Source organism: Pseudophryne corroboree, chromosome 4, assembly GCF_028390025.1.
Source record: "Pseudophryne corroboree isolate aPseCor3 chromosome 4, aPseCor3.hap2, whole genome shotgun sequence".
In the NCBI taxonomy this organism is placed as follows: Eukaryota; Metazoa; Chordata; class Amphibia; order Anura; family Myobatrachidae; genus Pseudophryne; species Pseudophryne corroboree.
Window position 1 is genome coordinate 160,339,597 of NC_086447.1, and position 22,951 is coordinate 160,362,547.

The 22,951-nt window shown below is 45.1% G+C and overlaps 1 protein-coding gene across 2 annotated transcripts in view; it reads left to right on the plus strand.

Moving 5' to 3' along the window:
* The window catches only part of LOC134909087 (ephrin type-A receptor 3-like), a 317,153-nt gene that overhangs the window by 144,797 nt on the left and 149,405 nt on the right, over nucleotides 1–22,951 (plus strand). For both annotated transcript variants that reach the window (XM_063915519.1, XM_063915520.1), the window contains one exon: nucleotides 12,451–12,606. In XM_063915519.1, coding sequence (XP_063771589.1) covers nucleotides 12,451–12,606 — 156 coding nt within the window. The remainder of the gene's footprint in view (nucleotides 1–12,450; nucleotides 12,607–22,951) is intronic.

A 22,951-nucleotide genomic window follows, 5' to 3' on the forward strand; every position in this document is an offset into this window, starting at 1 on the left:
AATCACTGGTGCATTTGGGTTATATGCATTCTTAACAGTTGATGAGTTTTAGGCCCATATGTTTTTATTATAGCTAACCAATGAGAGAGTTTTCACCTGATGCCTATTCTCTCTTTCTCTTTCTGTGGTGTAATCCATAATGATGTCATCTGTGATATCATACACTGTACATTCTGATAATGGTATACGTGATGTCACGCATATAGATGTAAGACATTAGAATCTTCTCATGCCACCTCAGCGCACAGAGGGATAATTATGTAATTGCAAAATTGCAACGACAGTTTGAGACACCTACATTATTTTCTTGAATACTTACAGCTCCATCATGCACTTAAGACACAGGCTAAATCTTTTAACAGAAAGGAATTCAGATCAACCGTAATATGGGTGGTGGTCTGCAGTAGATGGTGTGCACCCACCTCCCCTCCACTTTAACAATGAAGTCTTGTCCACCATTGTCACACTTGTCTTTACTGCTGGATGCACAACTGAACGATGGATCATCCAGCTACTAGACGATATGTGCATACACACATACTAATCCGGTGCCCGACATGCCTGGCAACAGGAACCTGTAGTGACGTCATTGTCAGCGGTTCCTACAGCCGGTATATGGTAGATGTAAACACAGGCAGATGTAGCAATATATCTGGAAGATGTACCGTCATCTGCCGTGCTGCACAGCTGATGTTATATGTCTATGAACGACAGCATTCACAGATGTATCGAGTGTACACACAAGCCAATGGCAGGATTATTTATCATTCGTTAGCTATAAGAATGAGATTTCTCACAGTGTGTACCCAGGCTAGTGTGGGGTTGATGCAACAGTTAGTCTGGAGTGACTGGCGAGGTGGGTCCTAGAGGGCTTCTGTACTGGGATCCATTCTCTAGGTCGACAATGTCTAGGTCGACCACTATTGGTCGACAGTAAGTATGTCAACATGGTTTCTAAGTCGTCAGACTCTAGGTCGACGTGTACTAGGTCGACATGACAAAAGGTCGACATGAGTGTCATACTTTACGATCCACGTGGACTACAGTTGGGAACGGTAACTTGTGCCAAGCACTGTGGTAGCGGAGCGAGGCACCTTGCCCGAAGCATGGCTAGCCATGTGAGGGGACACAGTGCACTAATTGGTGTTCCCCGTCACTCTACAAAGAAAATGACACCAAATTATTATTTTTATTTTCTCTGACGTCCTAGTGGATGCTGGGAACTCCGTAAGGACCATGGGGAATAGTGGCTCCGCAGGAGACTGGGCACAAAAGTAAAAGCTTTAGGACTACCTGGTGTGCACTGGCTCCTCCCCCCATGACCCTCCTCCAAGCCTCAGTTAGATTTTTGTGCCCGAACGAGAAGGGTGCAGACTAGGTGGCTCTCCTGAGCTGCTTAGTGAAAAGTTTAGTTTTAGGTTTTTTATGTTCAGTGAGTCCTGCTGGCAACAGGCTCACTGCATCGAGGGACTAAGGGGAGAAGAAGCAAACTCACCTGCGTGCAGAGTGGATTGGGCTTCTTAGGCTACTGGACATTAGCTCCAGAGGGACCGATCACAGGCCCAGCCATGGATGGGTCCTAGAGCCGCGCCGCCGGCCCCCTTACAGAGCCAGAAGACAGAAGAGGTCCGGAAAATCGGCGGCAGAAGACGTCCTGTCTTCAACAAGGTAGCGCACAGCACTGCAGCTGTGCGCCATTGCTCTCAGCAGACTTCACACTCCGGTCACTGAGGGTGCAGGGCGCTGGGGGGGGGCGCCCTGAGACGCAATAAAAACACCTTGGATGGCAAAAAATGCATCACATATAGCTCCTGGGCTATATGGATGAATTTAACCCCTGCCAGAATACACAGAAAAACGGGAGATAAGGCCGCCGAGAAGGGGGCGGAGCCTATCTCCTCAGCACACTGGCGCCATTTTCCCTCACAGCTCCGTTGGAGGGAAGCTCCCTGGCTCTCCCCTGCAGTCACTACACTACAGAAAGGGTTAAAAAAGAGAGGGGGGCACTAATTACGCGCAGTATTAAAAATACAGCAGCTATAAGGGGAAAAACACTTATATAAGGTTATCCCTGTATATATATAGCGCTCTGGTGTGTGCTGGCAAACTCTCCCTCTGTCTCCCCAAAGGGCTAGTGGGGTCCTGTCCGCTATCAGAGCATTCCCTGTGTGTGTGCTGTGTGTCGGTACGTTTGTGTCGACATGTATGAGGAGAAAAATGATGTGGAGACGGAGCAGATTGCCTGTAATAGTGATGTCACCCCCTAGGGGGTCGACACCTGAGTGGATGAACTGTTGGAAGGAATTACGTGACAGTGTCAGCTCTGTATAAAAGACAGTGGTTGACATGAGACAGCCGGCTACTCAGCTTGTGCCTGTCCAGACGTCTCATAGGCCGTCAGGGGCTCTAAAGCGCCCGTTACCTCAGATGGCAGATATAGACGCCGACACGGATACTGACTCCAGTGTCGACGGTGAAGAGACAAATGTGACTTCCAGTAGGGCCACACGTTACATGATTGAGGCAATGAAAAATGTTTTACACATTTCTGATAATACGAGTACCACCAAAAAGGGGTATTATGTTCGGTGAGGAAAAACTACCTGTAGTTTTCCTGAATCTGAGAAATTAAATGAGGTGTGTGATGATGCGTGGGTTTCCCCCGATAACAACTGATAATTTCTAAAATGTTATTGGCATTATATCCTTTCCCGCTAGAGGTTAGGGTGCGTTGGGAAACACCCCCTAGGGTGGATAAAGCGCTCACACGCTTTTAAGAACAAGGGCTCTACCCTCTCCTGAGATGGCCGCCCTTAAGGATCCTGCTGATAGAAAGCAGGAGGGTATCCTAAAATGTATTTACACACATACTGGTGTTATACTGCGACCAACAATCGCCTCAGCCTGGATGTGCAGTGCTGGGTTGGCATGGTCGGATTCCCTGACTGAAAATATTGATACCCTAGATAGGGACAGTATATTATTGCCTATAGAGCATTTAAAAGATGCATTTCTATATATGCGTGATGCACAGCGGAATATTTGCCGACTGGCATCAAGTCTAAGTGCGTTGTCCATTTCTGCCAGTAGAGGGTTATGGACACGACAGTGGTCAGGTGATGCGGATTCCAAACGGCATTTGGAAGTATTACCTTATTAAGGGGAGGAGTTATTTGGGGTCGGTCTTTCAGACCTGGTGGCCACGGCAACAGCTGGGAAATCCACGTTTGTACCCCAGGTCGCCTCTCAACATAAGAAGACGCCGTATTATCAGGCGCAGTCCTTTCGTGGGCAAGCGGGCAAAAGGTTCCTCTTTTCTGCCCCGTGACAGAGGGAGAGGAAAATAGGCTGCAGAAATCAGCCAGTTCCCAGGAACAGAAGCCCTCTCCCGCCTCTGCCAAGCCCTCAGTATGACGCTGGGGCTTTACAAGCAGAATCAGGCACGGTGGGGGCCCGTCTCAATGAATTTCAGCGCGCAGTGGGCTCACTCGCAAGTAGACCCCTGGATCCTTCAGGTGATATCTCAGGGGTACAAATTGGAATTCGAGACGTCTCCCCCTCGCCTTTTTCTTAAAGTCGGCTTTACCGACGTCTCCCTCTGACAGGGAGGCAGTTTTGGAAGCCATTCACAAGCTGTATTCCCAGCAGGTGATAATCAAGGTACCCCTCCTGCAACAGGAAACGGGGTATTATTCCACACTGTTGTGGTACCGAAGCCGGACGGCTCGGTGAGACCGATTCTAAATCTAAAATCTTTGAACACTTACATACGGAGGTTCAAATTCAAGTTGGAGTCACTCAGAGCAGTGATTGCGAACCTGGAAGAAGGGGACTACATGATGTCTCGGGACATCAAGGATGCTTACCTTCATGTCCCAATTTACCCTTCTCACCAAGGGTACCTCAGGTTTGTGGTACAGAACTGTCACTATCAGTTTCAGACGCTGCCGTTTGGATGGTCCACGGCACCCCGGGTCTTTACCAAGGTAACGGCCGAAATGATGATACTCCTTCGAAGGAAGGGAGTTTTAGTTATCCCTTACTTGGACGATCTCCTGATAAGGGTAAGATCCAGAGAACAGTTGGAGGTCGGTGTAGCACTATCTCAGGTAGTGTTGCGGCAGCACGGTTGGATTCTCAATATTCCAAAATCGCAGCTGGTTCCGACGACTCGTCTTCTGTTCCTAGGGATGATCCTGGACACAGTCCAGAAAAAGGTGTTTCTCCCGGAGGAGAAAGCCAGGGAGTTATCCGAGCTAGTCAGGAACCTCCTAAAACCGAGCCAAGTCTCAGTGCATCAATGCACAAGGGTTCTGGGAAAAATGGTGGCTTCCTACGAAGCAATCCCATTCTGCAGATTCCACGCAAGAACTTTCCAGTGGGACCTGCGGGACAAATGGTCCGGGTCGCATCTTCAGATGCATCAGCGGATAACCCTGTCACCAAGGACAAGGGTGTCCCTCCTGTGGTGGTTGCAGAGTGCTCATCTTCTAGAGGGCCGCAGATTCGGCATTCAGGACTGGGTCCTGGTGACCACGGATGCCAGCCTGCGAGGCTGGGGAGCAGTCACACAGGGAAGGAATTTCCAGGGCTTATGGTCAAGCCTGGAGACATCACTTCACATAAATATCCTGAAGCTAAGGGCCATTTACAATGCTCCAAGCTTAGCAAGACCTCTACTTCAAGGTCAGCCGGTGTTGATCCAGTCGGACAACATCACGGCAGTCACCCACGTAAACAGACAGGGTGGCACAAGAAGCAGGAGGGCAATGGCAGAAGCTGCAAGGATTCTTCGCTGGGCGGAAAATCATGTGATAGCACTGTCAGCAGTGTTCATTCCGGGAATGGACAACTGGGAAGCAGACTTCCTCAGCAGATCAGGCAATAGCTGTAGACGCTCTGGTAACACCGTGGGTGTACCGGTCAGTGTATGTGTTCCATCCTCTGCCTCTCATACACAAGGTACTGAGAATTATAAGATGGAGAGGAGTAAGCACTATATTTGTGACTCCGGATTGGCCAAGAAGGACTTGGTAACCGGAACTTCAAGAGATACTCACGGAGGATCCGTGGCCTCTACCTCTAAGAAGGGACCTGCTCCAGCAAGGACCCTGTCTGTTCCAAGACTTACCGCGGCTGCGTTTGACGGCATGGCGGTTGAACGCCGGATCCTGAAGGAAAAAAGGCATTCCGGATGAAGTCATCCCTATCCTGATCAAAGCCAGGAAGGATGTAACCGCAAAACATTATCACCGCATTTGGCGAAAATATGTTGCGTGGTGCGAGGCCAGTAAGGCCGACGGAGGAATTTCAACTGGGTCGATTCCTACATTTCCTGCAAACAGGAGTGTCTATGGGCCTGAAATTGGGGTCCATTAAGGTTCAAATTTCGGCCCTGTCAATTTTCTTCCAAAAAGAACTAGCTTCAGTCCCTGAAGTTCAGACGTTTGTAAAAGGGGTACTGTATATACAGCCTCCTTTTGTGCCTCCAGTGGCACCTTGGGATCTCAATGTAGTTTTTGGGTTCCAAAAGTCACATTGGTTTGAACCACTTAAATCTGTGGAGTTAAAATATCTCACATGGAAGGTGGTCATGCTGTTGGCCCTGGCCTGGGCCAGGCGCGTGTCAGAATTGGCGGCTTTATCCTGTAAAAGCCCTTATCTGATTTTCCATTCGGACAGGGCGGAATTGAGGACTCGTCCTCAGTTTCTCCCTAAGGTGGTTTCAGCGTTTCACCTGAACCAACCCATGGTGGTGCCTGCGGCTACTAGGGACTTGGAGGACTCCAAGTTGCTAGACGTTGTCAGGGCCCTGAAAATATATGTTTCCAGGACGGCTGGAGTCAGAAAATCTGACTCGCTGTTTATCCTGTATGCACCCACCAAGCTGGGTGCTCCTGCTTCTAAGCAGACTATTGCTCGTTGGATTTGTAGTACAATTCAGCTTGCACATTCTGTGGCAGGCCTGCCACAGCCAAAAATCTGTAAATGCCCACTCCACAAGGGAGGTGGGCTCATCTTGGGCGGCTGCCCGAGGGGTCTCGGCTTTACAACTTTGCCGAGCAGCTACTTGGTCAGGAGCAAATACGTTTGTAAAATTCTACAAATTTGATACCCTGGCTGAGGAGGACCTGGAGTTCTCTCATTTGGTGCTGCAGAGTCATCCGCACTCTCCCGCCCGTTTGGGAGCTTTGGTATAATCCCCATGGTCCTTACGGAGTTCCCAGCATCCACTAGGACGTCAGAGAAAATAAGAATTTACTTACCGATAATTCTATTTCTCGTAGTCCGTAGTGGATGCTGGGCGCCCATCCCAAGTGCGGATTGTCTGCAATACTTGTACATAGTTATTGTTAACTAAATCGGGTTATTATTGTTGTGAGCCATCTTTTCAGAGGCTCCTCTGTTATCATGCTGTTAACTGGGTTCAGATCACAGGTTGTACGGTGTGATTGGTGTGGCTGGTATGAGTCTTACCCGGGATTCAATATCCTTCCTTATTGTGTACGCTCGTCCGGGCACAGTATCCTAACTGAGGCTTGGAGGAGGGTCATGGGGGGAGGAGCCAGTGCACACCAGGTAGTCCTAAAGCTTTTACTTTTGTGCCCAGTCTCCTGCGGAGCCGCTATTCCCCATGGTCCTTACGGAGTTCCCAGCATCCACTACGGACTACGAGAAATAGAATTATCGGTAAGTAAATTCTTATTTTTTTAAACTCATGTCGACCTAGTACATGTCGACCTAGAATCCCTGTCGACCTATAAACCATGTCGACCTACTTACTGTCAACCAATAGTGGTCGACCTAGACACTGTCTAGTCCATGGGTGACCAACCAGGCAGAGGCAAAGAGCCAGAAAAGATCTGTAGTAAAGGGCAAGAGCCTACGGTGCGCGCACAAAAATGGGGGCGTGGCCTAGTTTTCACAAAGCCACACCCCATTTTTGTGCGCGCATCTTTTGGTGTGACATTTGTAGGAGTATGACCTTGTGTCATAACCCTGTTTTTAGTCATGTTGTACAGTGCCACATACAAATAATGCCCCAGTACAGTGCCTCAAACATATAAAAATGCCAAAAAATGGGTGCCTCCACAGTGCCAGATACAGATATGCCCCCACAATGCCAGATACACATATGTCCACACAGTGCCAGATAAATATATGCCCCCAGTGCCAGATACACATGCCCCCACAGTACCAGATACACATGCCCCCACAATGCCAGCTATACCCCCAGTGCCAGATACACATGTCCCCACAGTGCCAGCTATGCCCCCAGTGCAGATACACATGCCCCCACAGCAGATCCACATGCCACCACAGTGCCAGCTATGCCCCCAGTGCAGATCCACATGCCCTTACAGCAGATCCACATGCCCCCACAGTGCCAGCTATGCCCCCAGTGCAGATACACATGTCCTCAAAGTGACTCCCCCCCCCCCCCCCCCCCAAGTGCTGCTCACCATGCTGCTGCTGTGAGGGGAAGGGAGCACAGCGCGCACCTCTCTTGTTCCTCTGATTTCAGCGGCGGTGTCTATCTTCAGTTCAGCGCCGGCCCGTGAGCCAATCAGAGCTCTCGGTCCGGACCGTGAGCTCTGATTGGCTCATGGGCCGGCACCAAACTGAAGATAGACATCGCCACAGGAGTTAGAGGGGCAGGAGAGGCGCGCGATGCGCTCTCCTCCCCTCTCCTCACACTCCGGAGAGACCTTAAATTAACACACAGCAACTTCTAAGCCTTAGAAGTTGCTGTGTGTCGGGCAGTGGTGGCCGGGAGCGGATTGAGCCGCATGCGGAGGATGAAAGAGCCGCATGCGGCTCGAGAGCCGCGGGTTGGCCACCGCTGGTCTAGTCTATCTAACATACCACACCCCTCTGTACCCTTCCCTTAGTAATCTATGAGTATGTTCAATACTTTAGTTAAAAACCTTTCAAATAACCATTGTTCCCATAAAACCATCTTTATAGAATGCCATTTGTCTCACTGATTTTATTTCTACTAAGAAACTGACCTGCAGCAGGCTGGACGATAGGGATTGCTAACATTTAGTAAAGAGTTTTTGCATAGTTATAAGATACAGTATGTACTAAAACTGATCTGCAGCTGAATGTCATGACCTAAAGATTATTTTTGTCAGGTTTCTTTCTACATATGGTGATTTGGCTCCACAAACTCACAGACTGCTTGTAGCCTGGCACATTATCAGCAAACGCTGTAATTTATGGGCATGCTGGGTTTCAGGGCCCGTACCAGGGCTAATGATGTCACACAAGCTGAACTGACTGCAGACATTATTTACCTGTATCAGATCCCATTAGGGCACTGCCCTACAGATATGGCAAATGCTTCAGCTGTCTAATGACGTGAGGCTGTGAAACTTTATCTTTGCCAGAGCGGCAGTAGAATGTAAATTTATAGCCTATAAATAGAGCTGGGACAATACTCTCCTTTATGGTGCAGTTAGGGTATATTTCATGATAAAAATTATAGGGAAGAACAGTACGTGGCATCCACATTTATTATTTATTAACAGTTTCTTATATAGCGCAGCAAATTCCATGGCACTTTACAATTGGACACAATGATACAACAAAACTGCGTAATAAACAAACAGTCAGAGGTAGGAAGGCCCTGCTCACAAGCTTACAATCTATAGGGAAATAGGCATTGATACACAAGGAAAGGCACTATCTATTGCATATTTGTCCACCGGATTGCAAAGGTTCTAGGTGGGTTGCATGATATCACATCACTGCAATGATGAACCCTGGTCAGAAAGAAGGAAAAGTGGACAAAATATGTGGAGGATATGTGCGGACTGTACAGTGGTTGATATAATCGGATAGGAAAGCTTATGAAGGTTGATTGAGCGGTTCTGAAATGTGATAAGCTAGCCTGAATAGGTGAGTTTTTAGGGAACGTTTGAAGGTTTGGAGACTAGGGGAGAGTCTTATTGTGTGTGGTAGGGCATTCCACAGAGTGGGTGCAGCCCGAAGGAAGTCCTTCAATGGTGCATGGGAGTAATGAGTGTGGATGAGAGACGTAGAACTTGTGAAGATCGGAGAGGTCGGGTTGGGATATATTTTGAGATGAGCAAAAAGATGTACATTGGTGTAGTATGATTAATGGCCTTATGTGTGACTAAAATTATTTTATATTGAATACTGGTAACCAATGGAGGGACTGACATAGTGGATCTGCAGACGATGAATGTCTAGCAAGGAAGATTAGCCTCGCAGCTGCATTCAGAATGGATTGTAGTGGTGAGAGTCTCTTCTTAGTAAGACCAGTAAGTAGACTATTGCAATAATCAATGCGGGAGATAATGAGAGCATGGATTACAGTTTTTGCAGTGTCTTGTGTAAGGTATGGTCGTATTTTGGATATGTTTTTTAGATGCATGTAACATGATCTTGAGACAGATTGAATGTGGGGAGCAAAGGACAGTCCTGAGTCAAGTATGACACCTAGGCAGCGAGCTTGTAGGGTAGGATTCATTGTTGAGTTCTCAACAGTGATAGAGATATCAGGTTGGTAACTACTATTGGCCGGTGGAACTATAAGTAGCTCAGTTTTGGAAATATTAAGTTTGAGGTGGCGAGATGACATCCAAGATGAAACAGCAGAAAGCAATTCAGTGACCCTGACCAATACAGATGGTGACAAATCTGGGGAGGATAGGTAGATTTGAGTATCATCTGCATACAGATGATACTGAAATCCAAAAGAGCTTTTTAGTTTACCAAGAGATGAGGTATAGATTGAGAAAAGCAGAGGACCTAAGACCGAGCCTTGTGGTACTCCAACTGAAAGAGGTAGCGAAGAGGAGGTGGATTCAGAGAAGCGAACACTGAAGGAGCGATTAGATAGGTAGGATAGGAACCAAGAGGGGACTGTGTTTTTAAGACCTAGGGATTGTAGTGTTTGTATGAGAAAAAAATGGTCAACAGTGTCAAAAGCAGCAGAGAGATCTAGAAGAATAAGAAGTGAGTAATGGCCGTTGGACTTTGCAGTGACTAGATCATTCACTACTTTAGTCAGTGCTGTCTCTATGGAGTGCTGGGAATGAAAGCCTGACTGAAGTGGGTCAAATAAATTGTGTGTTTTAAGAAAGTGTGTGATGCGAGTGTAGGCAAGTCTCTCAAGTAGCTTGGAGAGGCATGGCAGCTGAGAGATGGGACGGTATTTTGAGAGAGTGTTAGGGTCAGATTTTTTTTTTCAGAATGGGAGTAATCAGTGCATGTTTGAACAGTGAAGGAAAGATACCAGTAGAGAGAGAGAGAGAGAGAGATTACAGATGTTAGTTAAGGTTGGGCTGAGCACAGGAGACAGAGATTTACTTACTTGTGAGGGTATAGGCTCAAGAGGAGAGGTAGTAGAGTAGCAGGCTGAGAAGAGTGTTGACACTTCATCTACACTTGTGGGATCAAATGAGGAGAGAGTGCCAGAGGGTACAGGTAGAGAATTGAGCAGGTCACTGGCTGAGGAAGAGCACACCATTTCATCTTGGATATCATCAATCTTGTCCTTGAAGTAGGAATCAAGATCTTGCGCCTTGATAGTGGCTGGTAGGTTGGGTGAGGGAGGGTTCAGAAGTGATTTAAATGTATTAAAATGTTGTTTGGGGATAGAGGCTTGAGCAGAGATGAGAGTTTGGAAATATGTTTGTTTGGCAGAGTCCAGGGCATTACGATAAGAGTGGTAGACAGTCTTATATGTGAGAAAGTCACTAGAAATATGATATTTACGCCACTGACGTTCAGCTTTGCGTGAGAGTTTATGTAGGTGTCTTGTTAATTTAGAGTGCCACGATTGTCATCTTGACCTATGTGGAGTGTGATGGGTAGCTGGAGCCACTTGGTTAAGGGCTATTTCTAGAGTCTGGTTCAGATGTGATACAGCAGTCTCAGGAAAAGAAAATGCAGAAATAGGTGAGAGCAGCTGTTGCAGAGAGGTGGACAGTTCTTGAAAATTAATTGTGTTAATATTTCTGCGGGTTTGAGGAGGATTAGAGGACTTTAATGACTCTGAGTTTGAAGTAATGGTGGAGAGCATGCAAGTGATAAGGTTGTGATCTGAGAGAGGGAAAGGGGTGTTAGTGAAGTCAGAAACTGAGCATAGTCTGATGAATACTAGATCAAGGCAGTGGCCCTCCTGGTGAGTAGAGGAGTCAGTCCATTGGGAGAGGCCGAGAGAAGAGGTTAGAGAGAGTAGTTTGGAGGCATGAGCAGCAGATTTTGGACTATCAATAATAGCAATATTGAAATCACGCATGATGATGGTGGAGATATCAGAGGATAGAAAGTGAGGGAGCCAGGCAGAAAAATCTTCCAGAAATTGTTTGGGTTGCCCAGGTGGGCGATAGATAGCTGCAACACGCAGAGAGAAAGGAGTGTAAATCCTGATGGAATGTACTTCAAATGATGTGAATGTGAGTGATGGTACTTGTGATAGAACTGTGTATGTGAAAGATTGGGAAAGTAATAAATACAACCCCACCTCCTTTACTTTTACCAGGCCTGGAGGTGTGTGTGAAGTGGAGACCACCATTTGACAGTGCTGCAGGGGAGGCCGTGTCTGATTGTGTAAGCCATGTTTCTGTTATAGCAAGCAGATTGAAGTTGTTAGATATGAAGAGGTCATGTAAGGATGTTCATTTGTTACAAACGGAGCGTGCATTCCATAAGGCACATTTTACTGATTTGGAGGGTGCAGGGAGACATGTGATGTTTATCAGGTTGGCTGAATGTCTATATTGCGGCGAATCAGGTGGATGTGAGTGGGGCAAGTGATTGGGTCCTGGATTTGGGGAAATGTCACCAGCTAAAAGCAGCAGGAGAGAGAGATAAATAAAGTTGGAGGTTTGTGAATGTTTTTTATGGTGTCTGGTTGTGGATGTTATTGTCAAAGTAGAGAGATAAGTAAAAATCTAATGAGTGTTAACAAGAGGGGAGTGAATAATTGAGGCAGCAATGTGTACAGAGGGGTTAAAAGCAGGGAGAAGAATGATGTTTTTGTTTTAGAGAAAAAACTATGGAGTACAATGAAGAAAATTAATTTGCGGTACATGGTTTGTTTCAGATAAAAGTACAGTTCTTTAGGCTTGGAGTGTAAAATGTTGCAATATTTAAATGTAAACATTCAAATACCTGTTTACTGGTGTTCAGCTGTTCATTTACAAACACTTAGTATTATGAATAATTTACGTATGTGAAGGCAAATTGATCAGCACAGCGGACCCTAGATTGCATCTAAAGGAATTCTTGGCAAATGAATAAAGGCTACCAGTGTGGCAAAAGTTTAGTTGGTTATAGGTGAAAACAACATAGATAGGGAACATTCTGCACAAGAGTTTGGGGTATTTCCAGTTGTAAATTGTCCTTAGAACATATTTTAATTTCTGTGGCTTCCATCCACAATCTCACCCTGTGCTCCTCTGTGTGTTGCAGCCTGCCGTCCAGGGTTTTACAAAGCTTTGCTTACTGACTCCTACTGCACCAAGTGCCCGCCGCACAGCTTCTCCGTGCAGGACAGCTCCGCCGAGTGCACATGCGAGAAGGGCTTCCACAGGGCAGAGTCTGACCCCAAGTCTACATCCTGTACACGTGAGTTCATTTATTTTATTCTATAGAAATTGCTTTATTGAAGAGTAAATGGTGTAACCAATTCAGTGTCATGTGTGATGCGATTGGTTTGCAGAAGTGAAGCCTATACATTATGCAGAACAAATAATGTATAGCGAGATAAACAAGTCTTTCAGCACCTAATTAGACATTATAAAAAGGATGCAAAAACATGTTATTTTTTACTGTATCAATTATAAACATCTATTAAAGAAATCACTCTATTCATTACACACAAAGGCAATAAAAAAGCAGTGTTCCTCATTAAACATACAGATGTCCCAAAATGCATCATTCTATTTTACTGTGGCTGGTCCATGTCAGATCAGTGCTCTGAGGGGGTCAGTATGACCTGATTGGACCTTGTCGTTCATCGCAGTGCAATGATCAGGTCAGAAGTGCGCTGCAGTGCCCCGGCACATTTATTTATTTATTTATTTATTAGCAGTTTCTTATATAGCGCAGCATATTCCGTTGCGCTTTACAATTAGAACAACAATTATAGAACAAAACTGGGCAAAGACAGACAGACAGACAGAGGTAGGAAGGCCCTGCTCGCAAGCTTACAATCTATAGATGGCTGATAGCCAACGGCTGTCGTTGCCTAGCGATCGCCTCTGCCTGATTGACAGGCAGAGGCAGTCGCTGGACGGGAGGGGGTGGCACGGTGGCTTCTGCGCTGTCCGGGAGCTACTCCTGAAGTGCAAAAGCATCGCCGCTGTGCGATGCTTTTGCACTTCTGCGGCGAAGGGTGGGCCTGACATTTGGGGCGGACTAGACCTGTGCTGGGCGTCCCCCCGCATGTCAGTGTGCCTGATCGTAGACCTGCAAAATTTTGCAGGGCCAAGATCAGGTCTGAATTAGGCCCTGAGTACATGAGATCAATTCCTAAGACCTAAGCAGCCTGACACAGAGACATGGAGCCCGATGTGTGTGCTCAGAGTGGGGAAACAGGCCATGCGTCCTATGGAGAGAAAGGCTCCATCTAGCTCAAACCACTTGGTTACCCGGACAAGGCCAGTCAGTGGTGCTGCAATATTCACCATTACATTGGATCCAGTATGTAATACTGGCAGACGCTGCACTTGCTGCAATATTCACCATTACATTGGATCCGGTATGCACTGTAATACTGACAGACGCTGCACTCGTCACGCTTCGGGCTCGATGGCAAGCTTCCTTCGCCACGGGTTCTATTCCCACTCGGTTGGTGGCGTGGACCCACCAACCGAGAAGGAATTACGGGCGTGTGTCGTATTCTGACTGTTGGGAAAATGCCGGCTGTCTGGATTTCACCGTCAGTCTCCTGAACACCGGGATCCCGAAAGCCGGCATTTAAACTGCATCCCATTGCATTTGGGGGTATAATTACAAAAAGTTGTTTAGGGTAAATTTTTATTGATTTGTGGTCGATTTTTGATCGATTTTGTGTTTCAGGGTCTAAATCACACATTTACTAACAGATGATTTTTGATATCATTTTTAAAAAAAAGATGTCAAAAATCATCTGTTAGTAATACCCCTTTCACATCGCACAAATAACCCGGTACCGACACGGCATATTGCCGTGTCGAACCGGGTCAGTGTGCGATGTGAAAGCACACTGGGCGATTTAGCGGGTCGCCTGACCCGGTAAATCAACCCGGTAAAAAAGAAGGGTTTTACCCGGGTTGATTACCGGGTCAGGTGCGGTGTGAATGGGAGCCGTGTCGATGCGACACGGTTTTCCATTCACAAGATAGGGAGAGGCGGCGCTGGAGATGAGCTCATCTCCCGACGCCGCCTCCACCCCCGCCCCTGCTGCTGCTGCGGCCTCCGTTGTCATGGCAACCGACCCGGTATATTGCCGGGTCGGGAAGCCTGCAACGGAGCGCAAATGCCGGATCCCACCCGGTAAGTACACGTTTGTCTTACCGGGTAGGACCCGGCATTTGCGGTGTGAATGCAGCATAAATGTGGAATTTAGACCCTGAAATACAAAAACGGCCAAAAATCGACCCACATCGGATTTTAGTAAACATACCCATAATTCCCACATTTACTAACAGATGATTTTTGACTTTTTTTTTTAAAGTATGTAAAAAATCATGTTAGTAAATGTATAAATCAAAATATCGATCAAAATCAAAACAAATTGACTTTTATTAACTATACCCCTGGTCTTGAGAACATGATGTTGGTGCACAGGAGGTTGCAAATCATCACAGATCAAATAGATTACAGAGAAAAGCACCATCATGGTGAGAATATTACACATATATATTAAAATATGAAACATATTTCCTAGCAAACTTGTAGCTTATCTCCATTATCCGTTCCCCAGCACAGCTTTGTAATGTGATGTGATATGATATGCTGTAATGTATAACACACACCAATTAGTGTTTTTGGAATCAGTCTGTGAATTTATCATTCACTTCTTATACTGCGCCGTATTCTTTGGGGACGTGTGTCTATGTGCGCAGTGGTACTGGGAACACACGCTAATGCTGCAGCTGCTGATATGTGTTCAGAGACGCCCACTGCCAGAGTCTCTAATTCACCGCTTGCCTACAAAGACGCATCATCCGTCACACTGTCAATCTTCTAAGCAACCTTATGCTTGCTCAGAATGTCCATCACAACTACAGTAAGCCACCAGGCACGCTGCAACTGCTTAAAAGGACGCAGTCGCTGGCTGTAAAACACCTGTGTTTGACTAGTTAAATCCCATAAGCGCGCACTGACTGTCAATCTCTCTGCATCCCAATTCTCACTTCGACCGCCATCGGTAATCAACCTTGGCAAAAAATATCGCTCAACTCTACGAATATCAGCACAAGGTCCACTTCTGAATCCGGTCCATTGTCCCTTATGCCTGCTCTCATGTCATGTTCAATACATACATGTTTTCCTTCTCTGACTTCCCAGTACTTCTTCCCCTTCATATAGGGTCTGATTCAGATTCTGAAGGCAGAAAAATCATGTAACTTTGTATTTCTACACTGCAATTTACATTTCCATTTGAACACGCCAAATCTCTCTACACATTACATCTGCCCCACCTGCAGTGCAGCATGGTTTTTCCCAGGTGCACAGTTGCTTCTGAATCAGGCACATACATATGGTCCACGTTTATCTTGACCTTTAATAGGATTAACTGAGACTGGCCAGTCGGACTTAATCCCCTGCTGTAATGACTTAATCCCCTGCTGTATTGTTCTCTGTATTGTATTGCATCTGAGAACAATAGATGAAGTGTTTATGTTAATAAACCATGTTGTGCCTAGGCACAGCAAACTAGCCAAGATAACCGTGGACCCATCTGTAGTTTGCAATATCAGGTCTATGCAGCCACTCCACACGCAGAGCTGTCTAGATAACTACAGTGCATGAGACCTAACTATGGGCCTAATTCATATGTGGTTGTTCCTGCTGCTGCCATTGCTATCTTTTGCCGTAACAATTGCGATGATATGCTAATATGGGCAGAAGCTAACCTGAGCATGGGAACGCCCAATGCTGTCACATTATACGCGTCCAAAGGCATAAAATTACAAATCGGGTCATGTGACAAAGTCTGAGTGCAAGTAAAATCACCACTGCTAATTTGTGCATGCCCAGAAAACGGCATCTGAACGCCATGATACACCGGTGTTTGCCCAACCACTCCCCGTTACCACCCCCAAAGGCTGTCTTCCTGTCACTAACGCTGCAACTAATTCCTCGGTGCAACCACGATCACAACTCACTTGCTGTGCATTCGCACTGTGGCTCAGGCATATGCACAATTAAAAAACATTGGCCGATTTGCGTACAATGGGCCTAATTCAAGATTGATTGCAAAAGCAAAATCTTCCTCTAATGGGCAAAACCATGGGCACGGCAGATATAACATGTGCAGAGAGAGTTAGATTTGGGTGGGGTGTGTTCAAACTGAAATCTAAATTGCAGTGTAAATTGCAGTGTAAAAATAAAGCAGCCAGTATTTACCCTGCACAGAAACAAAATAACCCACCCAAATCTAACTCTCTCTGCACATGTTATATCTGCCCCACCTGCAGTGCACATGGCCCATAAGATGAAGATTTTGCTTTTGCAATCAAGCTTGAAGTAGGCCCAATGGACCTTATTCAGTAAGGATTGCAGATTCTGCTGCCTCCTGCCGGTGCAGCCTGGCTGCAACGGGAGGAGCTCCGCCGGTATTTTTTTGATCGGAGCGGATGCGTGTAAATGCCGCCAACATGCCCCCATTTCCCCAACGCCACCCTGAAAACACTTTATGCAGTTTAAAACGAGGATTTTGATGATTGCTCCCAGTATGCAAAACTATTGTCTTCCTAGTCTATAGTAAAGAAGAAATATGCCCCTAAATGTAAAATTCAGTTTGTGTTTAGTTCACTAGGTTACATTAAAATGCAATGTCCTACTTGTTGGCTCTGCAATTTTACATCCAGCACATTTCCAATGCCACCACTGATCTAGCACCAATCTGCTCCTTGGGCCTGATTCAAAAGGTGGGTACACACTAATAGATATATCTGCAGATCAATTGATCTGTAGATATATCTATGGACGGATCGGCAGTGTGCTGTGCATACACACTGCCCGATCCGTCGGGGACTGACGTCATGAACTGGGCGGGTGTGTACACACGCCCGCCCAGTTTTGCTGTCAATCACCGCCGGCCGCCGCAGCATGTGTACGGGCGGTCGGCCGACCGCCCCGTACACACACAGCGACGCGCCAATATATCGGTAGATATATTGGCTGTCGGCTGTGCTGCGCGGCCGACGCGATACGTCTGTGAACTCTGTCATTCACAGACGTATCGGCCGTACACACTGGCCGACGGACCCGCGATATATCGGCCGTTCAAGAGAACGGCCGATATATCGACCAGTGTGTATGGGCCTTTAGTCAGGCGCAAGATGCAATGCGAATGGATCTCGTGGATTTCAGCATGCGCCAAGGAAAGAATGCATCAAAGAACCCTAAGCATGCTGCCAGAGTTCACTAGTGCGTACTGATTGATCCATCAATCAGTGCTCCACACTTTCCTTGAAAAGGGCGTATCTGGGCTGTAACTGGGAGGCGACCATGTGACTGAGGTGATCCATGCTATGGGAGAGTCGTGGGTTTCCGCTGACTGTTGTGCTCATCCTCACTGTGCACCGGAGATGGGACGCCTGTGTCTGAGGGATATTTTGTATTGGGTGGGTGTAAATCCTGATTAGGGAAGCCAATCCCGGGCCATTTTTTCAATCCCGGGTATAGGGATTGAAAAATGGCCAATCCCGGGATTCCCGGGATTGGCTTTTAGTAGGTGGCCGCCCCCTCGCCCCACCCCGCCCCGCATATATAACTTACCATATACTGCGGGCGGGAGGGAGGGGAACATCCGTTGATCGCTGCTGGGAGCCGCTGACAGCGCAGCGTGACCTCTCACGCTGCGCAGGGGACCCGGAAAGAGGAAGCCGGGCAGCGTCTGAGCATCCTGTGGACGCTCAACGCTGATCCCTCAATCCCCGGGATTGGAGCTTTCAATCCCGGGATTGAATCCCGACCATTTTTGGGCCTAAATACCGGGATCCCGCCGATCCCGATCCCGGGATTGGCCACCATAGTCCTGATACTAATGATGGTGACTGCGGAGGGAAAGAGTGGGCAGTCCGGGCTTTCCACCTGCAGATGGACAGATATTTGGCATAGATTGCATAGTACTGTGTTGGCATTATCATAATGCAGGCAGCAGGCAGGGGGGAAAGGGGCCACAGCTCGCATGTTTTCACACTGTGTGTATGTGCAAGGATCTGGGGGTATATTTACTAAAGGTCAATTTGAATACATTTTTGATCAATTTTGTGATTCAGGGTCTTAATCACACATTTTTTTTACTAACAGATGATTTTTGACATTGTTTAAAAACATTTTTCAAAAAACATCTGTTAGTAAATGTGGAATTTAGACCCTGAAATACAAAATCGACCAAACATTGATCAAAAATCGATCCAGATCGACTTTTAGTAAATATACCCCTAAATCCCACATTTACTAACAGATGATTTTTGACCATATTTAAAAAAAAAAAAAATGTCAAGAATCATCTGTTAGTAAATGTGGGATTTAGGGGTATATTTACTAAAAGTCAATCTGGATCGATTTTTGATCAATGTTTGGTCGATTTTGTATTTCAGGGTCTAAATTCCACATTTACTAACAGATGTTTTTTGAAAAATGTTTTTAAACAATGTCAAAAATCATCTGTTAGTAAAGAAATGTGTGATTAAGACCCTGAATCACAAGATTGACCAAAAATCATTCAAAATTGACCCATGTCGACTTTTAATAAATATACCTCCAAGTGTGCACATTTCAATTGCATCTCCACTTGCGAATGAAGGGGTGTAACTGGGCTGTAACAGGGGGTGGTCTTCAGTATGCCGAATGTCGGGATCCCGGCGCACAGTATACCGGCGCCAGAATCCCGACAACCCGGCATACCGACATATATTCTCCCTCGTGGGGGTCCACGACCCCCCTGGAGGGAGAATAAAATAGCGTGGCGCGCGCCACCATGCCCGCAAGGGGCTCCTTTGCGCTCGCCACGGTGTCAGTATGTCGCCGGGAGCCCGGCCGCCGGCATACCATACTACACCCGTAACAGGTGGTCTTGTGTAGACCGTGTTCAACTAGTGCAGATGGATGGAGCTGCAGACTCCACAGAGTTGGTTTGAAAGGTAATTGCACCTGTTAATAGACACATCTCTTGCAATTGCGCACTGATGAGGATCATATGTATCAAACAAACATACAGATAGTGCGTGGGTGCACCACAACTGTGCATATGGCTGAACATACTGTACACATTTATCCCACTCCGTCTAACCCTCCATCAGCCCCTTTATAACCAACGGCAAAAATATATTTCTACAAAATTGGGCTGTCGGAGAAGTGTAGGAAGGCTGTCAGCTTTGCTGTCATTCATTCTGTATATAATTCCTACTGCCGCCATCATGAAGTTGCGTAATGTTGCAGAATTACTAATTGCTAGCAAGCACACATAAGAGGTATGATGCTATAATGTAGCCCAACCAGAGTAACTTGTTCTACTGTAACTGCACAAAGAACAAGTCTGCCTTAATGGAAAGCATACATGTATGTGATGCCGAATGTAGTGTATTAATGGTACTTAGGAATGATACAATAAAGTCCTGTCCATAGTGTCTGTGGAATGTAGCGGTACGGATGCATCAGACAGAGTTTAGCCTCTTCCATCTGCTCAGTCCTTTATTAGTAATGTAAGAGAATAATAACTCTCCAATGCACCATAAAGAACAAGTTATACATGAGATAAATGCATTGACATCCTCTGACATTAATGCTTAGCAGCTGTAATATCTTATTTATGCACAGTCATATATACATACTTACCACACATATATAGTATAGAATGGCTGAAATGACCCTTATGCAATATGGACAGGGTGCGTGCTCTCTAGAGTGCCAGTTCCCTTTTTGTGTAATGGGAGCAGCTGGTTCCATTTTCATAATCTCAGAGGACTGACATTGGGTTTGTCCATCTTATTTCACTGCCTGAGGTGCAGACTATGGCGTTGCCTTTCTTGACACGCAGAACAGTAATTGTATTAGTATATTGCAATCTAATGTACAAAGAAAGAACACATCTTCAAATTTAGGATAAGAAGGGAGTTCTAGAACAGTGTCAGGGTTCTGTTTATCATTGGTGGCTATTGGGCGGAGGGAGCTATCATGTATGGCTGCGTATCGCATTGAATCCCAGTATATATTCAGCTGGTCTAATTTCCCTGTTATCATTCTGGCTGGATGATGCATTCTCTGATTTATATGTGATGGAGCAGAATGCTTCAGTATGGCTATTTAGTCTTAGAATTAGGTGTAATGTATAATACACAAGGGGTGGAATTACTTATTTTAGCAACTTATTTAACCCATTTGCTGCTGAGGATTTTCTTGCTTCTATCGACAATTTTTTTGTAATTTGTGCTTGTCATATTCCAACATCAATAGCACTGATTTTGTTATACGGTAACCAGACTAATTATACCTGATTTTGTTATACGGTAACCAGACTAATTATACCTTGTTTTCTTCAGACCGCTTTGTGTTTTCAGCAAATACCACTAGTTGTCTTGGTCATCCTAACACATTAATACAAATATATTTTGCTCTCTAGTTTTAAACCTGTGGCTCTTCAGCTGTTGGAAAACTACTTTTCAACTGTATTATGGTATGGTAAGCTGGGATTTGCAGTTTCACAATAGCTGTAGAGCCACAGGTTGGCCAGGCCTGCTCTAAGACCTTCTTGCCACAGAACCCTCACTTTAACATACCTTCTGTGTCACTTGTATATTTATAATTACATAATTACACAACTGAACATCTAATACCCCATAGGGCACCCGGGAGGTCCCAGCCGCTCTGATTACCACCCCCCACCCCCCATCCCTCTCCCACTCCTTCCCTATTATATGTTCTTTTACCTTTTTTTTTTTTTAAGCAGGTGGGCAACCCACTGTCTCCTATCTTCTCACTCTTTTTTCTACTTCCAGCTACTACGTTATCCAAATCGGACAAGTTGACTGTTTTATATGGGTTTTATTGCATTCCTTCGGAGATCAAGCGTTTTGTTCTTTTACCATATAATGTATCTCTGTATTTACAGTATGATTGATACTTATTGGTCATCTTGAGTTCAGAATTTTCTATTGTCCTACCAATAAAATTTCTCCTAAAAAAAATAAAATAAGAATGAGAATAACATGCATTTATAAAGATCAGACAAATAGGTAAGAAGATCCACAGAAATATCTATCCCGCACCATTATTATAATTTTCTGGTGTCTTATTATTGGACATAATTCAGACCTGATCGCAAAAGCAAAATCTTCTCTAATGGGCAAAACCATGTGCACTGCAGGTGGGTCAGATATAACATATGCAGAGAGAGTTAGATTTGGGTGGGTTATTTTGTTTCTGTGCAGGGTAAATAATGGCTGCTTTATTTTTACACTGCAATTTAGATTTCAATTTGAACACACCCCACCCAAATCTAACTCCCTCTGCACATGTGTTATATCTGCACCTCCTGCAGTGCGCATGGTTTTGCCCAATAGAGGAAAAGTTTGCTGTTGCGATCAGGTCTGAATTAGGCCCATTATAGATTCATTTCTTATGCACGAGTATTGCTTAATATCTATGTTCGTGTTATTCCATCTGAGTATAAAGAAGCTATTGCAAGGTGCAACCCACTACTAGAGAGAATACTATTAACATATAGAGGAGATAAGCAAGTAGTGACCAGGGTGCACTCGGACCCAAAATAATTAATCAGTAATCAAACACTTTATTTGTAAACATTACAAATAATTACTGACAGATATTCTTATTGTAAGATGTGGTGAAATATAAAATAAAGATTTGTGAAAAAGAATGAAAGTAAGTGTAATAAAATATTTATTCTACAAACATTATGGTCGCAATAAATAGGAGACATTACTACCATATAACAGTGTATGTGACTAATGATCTAACACACTAAATATATATTAGTTACAATAATATTAATTTTGGAGATGATGCTTTATAAATAAGAAATGTGAATATAGTAGCTACTGTATGTAGGAGACTCGGATAAAGTACCACTTAATATATCTGCATTGAAACAAAACACCTACCTCTTATGGGAACATTCCACTCCATTTTCCTTGATTATCAGCATGTGTTATGTAAATTGTTGCAACAGAATATTCTACTACTGTACATAAATTTCTAATAACATTGAAATTCACTGTGATAAAGGGAAGAAATCGGTTAATATAACGCTGATATTCGACAAACAAAAGGCAGTGAATAAGGACAGTTCTATAAGCCACTGTGCCGGTATAATTCAGATCTAAAAGAAGAACGATAAAAGGACACCGAGCATCATGTTTGTACAATAAAAATTGTATTACACTTCTTTTCATTCTTTTTCACAAACCTTTATATTATATTTCACCACATTTTAAACATTTTAAATAAGAATATCTGTCACTAATAATTTTGAATTCATACCAATAAAGTATTTGACTTTTATTCATTATTTTGGGTCGGAGTACGCCCTGGTCACTACTTGCTTTTCTCCGTAATGTGTAAATAGGTAAGAGGACCTTACTTGCAATCTTACAATGACAATAAAAGTACATACTGTACATGAGGTTAATTAGCACATACTGTACTACAGATTGGACCAGCCAGAAACAATAAATAACAGTGCTCTAGGGCTATATGGTCCAGTCACACAGCAGTGTTAGATTGGGGGGCA